Source organism: Chrysochloris asiatica, unplaced genomic scaffold (genome assembly GCF_000296735.1).
Source record: "Chrysochloris asiatica unplaced genomic scaffold, ChrAsi1.0 scaffold00074, whole genome shotgun sequence".
Classification (NCBI taxonomy): domain Eukaryota; kingdom Metazoa; phylum Chordata; class Mammalia; order Afrosoricida; family Chrysochloridae; genus Chrysochloris; species Chrysochloris asiatica.
In genome coordinates, this window is record NW_006408592.1 from 6,292,121 (window position 1) to 6,299,705 (window position 7,585).

The 7,585-nt window shown below is 37.3% G+C and overlaps 1 protein-coding gene across 2 annotated transcripts in view; it reads left to right on the plus strand.

The window, feature by feature from the left end:
• Positions 1–4,018, plus strand: part of PRCP (prolylcarboxypeptidase (angiotensinase C)) — a 78,087-nt gene extending 74,069 nt beyond the window's left edge. For both annotated transcript variants that reach the window (XM_006864980.1, XM_006864979.1), the window contains one exon: positions 3,712–4,018. In XM_006864980.1, coding sequence (XP_006865042.1) covers positions 3,712–3,943 — 232 coding nt within the window. In that variant the 3' untranslated portion in view covers positions 3,944–4,018. The remainder of the gene's footprint in view (positions 1–3,711) is intronic.
• The last annotated feature ends 3,567 nt before the right edge of the window (positions 4,019–7,585 follow it).

The window sequence follows — 7,585 nt, forward strand, 5'->3', positions numbered from 1 at the left end:
AACAGTGCCTGGCACACAGTAGGCAACTTATAAATATTTGTTAAATGAATGAGGACTTAAAAAATAGTAACTGGTAGTAGTTTCATTTTAGCAATTTAAAACAAAAAGATTTTTATTCCAAAGTGGTAAAAATTATTTTACTGATGGTCATTCTCAGTTGTTTAAATATAAATCCAAAAAGAATCACTAAGGAGCTGGTTTAACATAATTTCTCAGGCATATTAATTGTACATAAAACTCAACTGTTGGGAATTTTACCAGGCATCTAAATTCTCCCATGAAAGCAAGTACATTTCTTTTTTGTAGATTTCCCAGTGACTGGTTTAGCTTTCACATGTCTAGAACCAAGAAATTCAAGTCCATGTGCATCTTAGGTCTCTCAGCAACTCCAAACACTGTTGCTAGGCCACTAGGCTGATTCAGATGACCTTTTAAATCAAATGCAGTTGCTTATTATGTGGTTGTTGGGATGGCTTTTTTGTTTTGCAAATAATGTAGAGTTTCCTATTTGGGTTGGGGCTGTCAAATTGGAATAATGATAAAGGCTATTTGTTCACTTAAGAGAATTCAACCCCATGTGTAGTTTACTTAAAAAATTTATCTTGCAGTGGAAAACTAAAGCCCCTGTTTTGCATGGGAGTTTTCCTTTTTGTTCTTAATAAAACCAAAAAAGTACCTTTTGGGATTGAATTTTTTTCCAAGGATGATGTTATTAAATTACAATTGAACAATTTTTTTTTAAAACAGAAGAATGGTGATCACGAAATAGGAAGTTTAAAATTGTATTTTTAACAGACTGTATACTTAAATGTGCCGGATTTTTATTTTCTCATGTAACTTGTACTTTTTTTCCAAAACAAAGTTGAGTCTATTAATTTTTTGACTAAATTTTTATGAGAAATGCTTTCATATCTATTTTCATGAATCAGTTTCCTCTGTAATGATTTCATGCGTACAGAATACAATAATTATTATGATGACATTTCACATTGTGCAGTATATTATATTATACATTTTATTTCATCTATATTATTAAAGTGCTGTCAAGTCAGTTCCAACCCGTAGCGACCCTGTGTAGGGTTTCCAAGAAGCAGCTGGTGAGCTTGAACCACCAAACTTGTGGTTCAAACCGACCTGGTAGTACAGTGCATTAGCCTACAGTGCCTGTATTTTCTTTTTTGCCATAAACTTTGGAGTTGAGATCCACAGAGGTTAAACTACTTAACAAAAGTCATGAAGCTGGAAAGTGTGTAAAACTTAGGCCTGTTGACTTTATTGTTCGTTCTACTATTCCACACAGGTGGAAGGCAGTCAGTATATATTTGTGTTAATCTTTTATATCAAATCTGAATTTCTATGTAAAAAGAACTGAAAGGAGTTACACCATGTCCATGGACTTATATACATATATGAGATCTCTTTGTAGAGCACCCAATATAAGACCAAAGATAAGACATTTACATCCTTTTTTCATTCATTCAGTAAATTTTTGTTCAGCTTCTACCAAATGCCTATCTCGGTTTTTGTCATTTAAATCTAAAACTCATGCTCATGCAATGAAGTATTATTTGACAATGAAATGGAATGAACTGTTGATACATACTGTAACTGGGATAAACCGTGAAAACAATGTGCTAAGTGAAAGATGCAGTTGCAAAAGACCATGTATTATTTAACTTATATGAAATGCCTACAAAGACAGTTTGATGGTTGTCTAGGGCGGAGTGAGGTGGGAAGGGGTGCAGTAGTGGGTGAAATGGAATGGGAAGTGACAGCTAATTGTATGGAATTTCTTTTTGGGGTGATGAAATGTTCTAAAATTGATTGTATTGATGGTTGTACAACTCTGAATATGCTAAAAAGCATTGAATTGTACCTAAATTTATGGTGGGTGAATTCTATATCAATAAAGTTGTTAAGATAATAGTAGGGATGCTGTCTGTGGGTGTATTATTATTATTATTTTTTTTATTATTTTAACTAATTTAAACATCCTGCTTCAAGGTCTATTCCTATTGGTCTCATTCTGAACTGTGTTATGTTGACCTTTCAGGAATAATATCAATCCAGTAGCATTTCCTTAACTGTAAAGCTAATGCAAAATGAAAATCTTTGAGTGCTACCTCAATTTTCTGATTCCAGATCCATTTTATCCCCTCCAATTCTGCCGCTCTATTTCTAAAAGTAATGTATTGAGAGGGAAGTATCTTTTTTGTGTGTGCACGTGTGTATAAACAAGCTATGTTGTTGTTGTTGTTAAGTGCCATAGAGTCAGTTCTGACCCATAGTGACCCTGAATAGGGTTTCAAGGAGCAGCTGATGAGCCTGAATCACCAACCTTATGGTTCAAACCGACTTTGCAGCCCAGTTCATTAACCCACAGCATCACACTGGGACTGCAAACAAGCTATAGTTTATGTGATTTTTTATAACAAAGTTCTGAACCATAGAGATCTGATTACTTTTTAAAGTTTAGTTTTATTTTATTTTTGAAAATACAATCAGCAAACCCCACTGCCATTGCATTGTTTCCAGGTGAGTGACACAGGGTACTAATCTTCACATTGTATCAGCATTCTCATTATTTTTCTGTTTATTTCATTTACTTAATCTTCCCTGCCTTCCCCATGCTATTCTTCTCATTTATGCTTTAGAATAGCTGTTGACCCTGGTGATGCGCTTTTGGACTGGGCAAGTTCAAACTCACCAGCCACTCTTGGAAACATACAAGGTTGCTATGAGTTGGTACCAATTCCACAACATACAACAACAACAACGAATATGTATATGCATACATCAGGAGCTCTGATAACATAGTCGTTATGAATTAGGCTGTTAACCTCAAGGTCAGCTGTTAGAAACTACCAGCTGTTTCACAGGAAATAATGAGGCTTTCTCCTTCAGAAAATATTTACAGGCTCAGAAACCCTATACAGGGTGGCTATGAGTTGGAACTGACTCCACAGCACACCACCATTACCACCACATATGTATCTCAATACCCCAGGGTGGCAATCTTTACTCTTTGGGCTAAACTGCTACTTAGTGTAAAGGTAACTTCAGCATTTTGTTTTGTGTTTTGAAAGAGCTAAGAGCTAATTAAACCCACTACCATCAAATCGATTCCACCTATGTAGGCTTTTCTAGGTTGTAAGTATTTACAGGAGCAGAAAGCTTCCTTTTTCTTCTGTGGAGTGGCTGGTGGAGTTGAACTGCTGACTGTGGTTACCACCCAACGTGTAACCCACCACACTGCCAGAGAAATGTGTTTTTTTTTTTCTTTTTTTAAATCACTTTGGTATTTGGGTCCCAGAAAAGAAGGAAACAAACATTAATTGAGGAATTCCTATGTAGCTGGTAATTGTGCTTATTAAACACTTATGCATCAACTGGTTTAAATCTCACAACAGTCTAAATCCTATTAAATGATGAAGTGGGGATTGGAATTCAGGTTTGTAAATTTCAAGCCCCAGTACAATCTAGGTTGATTCATGGGACACCGCCTTCAGTTGTTTCTGGTTCTATTTCTTGCACCTGGATGTAAAAGTATTGTCAACCTCTAGAGTTCTATTCCACAGGTTAGATTTTAAAATCAATGTCCCTCAAGTTATAAGCTTATAATTATAGGTATTGTGCGTAGAAAAAATTTCTTATCTCTTATCTGACTGTATCTTTGAAATACCAAAACCAGATTTTCCTTCTCTCTTGCAGCAATGGTGAACTAGACCCATGGTCAGGAGGTGGAGTAACCAAGAACATCACAGACACTTTGGTTGCTATCAACATTCCAGATGGTGCCCATCACTTAGATCTCCGTGCCAGCAATGCCTTAGATCCCCAAACTGTATTATTAGCCCGCTCCTTGGAAGTTGGATACATGAAGCAGTGGATCAGCGAGTTCTATTATGCCCATCTAGGAAAAGCAGTGCTGAACAACTTCTGATTGTTTTTTCAGTTTCTTTTGACATTTACTCCACCTACATTCCTGTTCAGTTTAGGTTTTTTACATGTAATTTCCCCCTCACTTATTAGGTTCAATGAGGAGAAGTTTGAGACAGACAAGAGGGTGATTGATGGTGGGGAGAAATCCTTCCCCTGAGCCTGATTTCTTAGTCCCTTGCCATCTTTGCACCACCTCCAGGAAGAATCGCTTTGTGACAGCTCATACACATTTGGAACCTTTATAACTGGAGCGGTTTCAACCACCTTTGACAAGAGGGAGAGTCGATTCCTTTGTTTCTCTGTAAGCAGCAATTTCCCTTGAGTTTTGAGGTTGAAGTCTCTTTGGGCCCATTAGTCACTCCCCACCCCTACCCTCAAAAGAGGAAAAGCAGAAGATAGATAAAAATGATGTAATTGCAGCTGGTAGGATGTCCGATGCCAATCCAGGAAATAGAAGCCATTTCTTTTGTACTTGATTTATTGACTTTGAACTGTGCTGTAAATAAAGAATAAGGCTGGACCTTATTTATACCTGTGTGTTGCTTTTAAAGCTCCCTCCAGCTGTTGGGAATGTTGTGTATAACTGCCTGGCTAGTTTTGGAAAGTCCTTTCATTTCCTCTCTTCCATTTGGCAGCTTTTCTTGATTCTGGGATATTTGCCACAGTGGTGCTGCCAAGAAGAAATCTGGCCTTTTTCTGCTCCATTTCTCTTTGTTTCTAGGGTCAGTTTTGTGATAATTTGGATAAATTCTGCCAGCTTAGGAAAATGACTGCTTTGCCTTTTACTTTGCAGCTAAGCCAGTATTTATATGTTGTAGTCCTAGATGATGGTTCAGCTGCAGCCGTTAAAATTTGATAAATCAACTATTCAAGACGTAGAGTGTAGTTATGCTCAACATTTTTGTTATTTTTTAAAACTTTTTTTTTAGTGGTTGTTGCTGCTGTCTTTCAAGCCAGAAGTGTCAGGATACTAGAAGCAGGTGCACACGAACTTTTCTTTATGGCTTTCAAAGAGACAAGCAGACTAATTCATGCAGGCAGCATATTTGACATTAATAAATGGCTGAGCCGTTCCTATTTCCAAGGGGTTGGCTTCTTTCAAGCAGTTCTTACACTGAAACCTTTCTTCAGAAGAGCCTTTCTAGGATAACAAATAGGGTTGGATCAAAACCTTTCAAGGACACAGAGAGAGACTAACAGTTTCTAGTCTGTTGAAAGATTTCTTCTTCCTTCTTTTTATTTTCTTTTAGTATGTTTTTTTTTTGTTGTTGTTGTCATTCCTCTGCCTTGGGAACATTTTCTGCTTAAAAAAAAAAAAAATGTACCATGAGTTCAATCATTTTTAAAGCACTTTAAAAAAACAAACAAGCAAATATTGGATTTATTCGTGAATAGGAGACTGAAATATTTTCCTTACTTTGCCTAGGTTATGGGAGAGACAGGAAAATCTTTGTCTTGGTTCGGAAGCCTTCAGTTCTTATTGTAATGAGTTGTCCATCAAAGTCTTTGGTTAGTATTTTCATTTCGACATCACTGACCTGTTTGCTGGAGTGAGAATTTAAGAGTCAAAACAATACTTGTTTCATTCTTTGTCAACTAAGCAGTTATATAATGCAGTGTTTATGGGCTAAATAGAAGATATTCTTGCTATTTATTTTAGGATATTCTTCTTAAAAATTTTTACTTATTTAATGTGTTGAAAATGCTTCGCCATTTTATGTAATATTTGGATGGGTTGCATTTTTGTGAAGAAAATAATGATAGTTTCTTGCAAGAATAATTTGGTCCGTATGTACATGTATTTCTGTGTACATTTCACCACAAACAACAGAGTGAATTAAAGTTAGTAAAATTATAATATGCTAGAATGTGGCGCTGTAGGATAAGCACTTGACTGCAAGGTTGGTTTGAACCACAAGGTCGGCAGTTCAAACTCACCATCTATTCCTCAGAAACCCTATATAGGGTTGCTGTGGATCGGAACTGACTGGATGGCACTTAACAACAACAACAAAATTACTTTATAATTGAAAAATAATTGGAACATCAAATAAATCTTACTTAAAACAACCCTCCACTGTGCTTTTGAAATACAGGGAAAGAGAGGTATAGTGAGTTCTCCCCTGCACACTTTTCCCTTACACCCCTGTTTTTTTTGTTTGCTTACGTACCTGAAGTCAGAACTAAAGCAATTTAGGGATCTTCATTAGGAAATCTGTAGAGTGAGATTATTCAGTAGAACCAATGTGTAGACTACTAGCAGATTATGGTACGACAACCCTTCACATATCCAGCCCAACCCTGTCATTCTGTAGGTGATGGGACTGCTGCACAGAGAGAAGAGTCTTTACCTAAAGCCCACAGCTCATTTTTGGAAGAACAAGGACTTGAATCTTGATCTTTCCATCTAGGTTTGTCTTCATTTTATAGTTATGTCTCATTCATGTTTGGATTTAAACAACAAAACCCCACCAAACCAGTGTAAGCAAAAGAGGGAATTTATTGAAAGTCTGCAGAAATAGTTCCGGTACTCTGGTAATTAGGAATTACAAGAAACTGGAACTGGGATCTGGATGTCATTTAAGTCAAGATGGTGGTGGTGCTATGCCATGGAGTTGGTTTCGACCACTTCCAATTTCTCTTGCTTTCAATAGAGGTTGCCAGTTGTCACTATAGAGATTAGATTTTGACCTCAGGTGTTCATGTTTGGCCAGCAGTGTTTGAAGTGTGCATTATAATTACCTGCAAGACTTATTACAACACTGTTGAGCTCGGCCCCAGAATTTCTAGTATGTCTTGGGGTATAACCAGGGAAATTGCATTTCTAACAGCTTCCCAGGTGATGCTGGGGAATCACACGCCGAGAACCTCTAGTTTAAAGAGTTCTAAATTTGAGTTCCTTCAGAAAGGGTATGCTCCTTCAGTGTCTCTCTCACCTGCTGATCCGCCTGACTAACGCTTCTTTTTTTTAACTGCTTCATTCTTTCTCCACAGCAAGCTTTCTCTTCTCTACTTGTATAAAGCCCATGCTGAATTCTTAGAATGGCAAGTCCACCACTCTCAGTGGCTAGGGAGGGACAGGTTCATAAAGACACAGCTACAAACATAAACAACTGAGGGAAGAGAGAAACAGTGCTGGCAATTCAAAGTATATCACACAATGTTTCTTGAGACACAGGTGTACAACAAAATGCTAATAACTTATGGAGTAGAAAATTTCTTGGTAGGGTAAGTTTGGAAAATATTGGGTTAAACAAAGTAAAATAGTTTTTATTTTCTTATCTGTATATATGTATTGTGATTTTTCATTGGTAATTAAGAATGAAGTTTTTCCTACTTTTGCTTTGTTGTTGTTGTTGTTGTTGTCAGGTGCTATCGAGTTGGTACCGACCCATAGTGACGTTATGCACAGCAGAACGAAATACTGCCCGATCCTGGCCAACCTCACTACTGTTGCCATACTTGAGTCCATCAATGCTGCCACTTGGCCAGTCTAGCTCATTTGGGGGTCTTCCTCTTTTTCTCTGACCCTCCACCTTACCAAACATGATATCCTTCTCCAGCTACTGGTCCCTCCTGACAATATATCTAAAGTATGAGAGCGAAGTTTGGCCATCTTGGCCTCCAAGGAGCACTCTGGCTG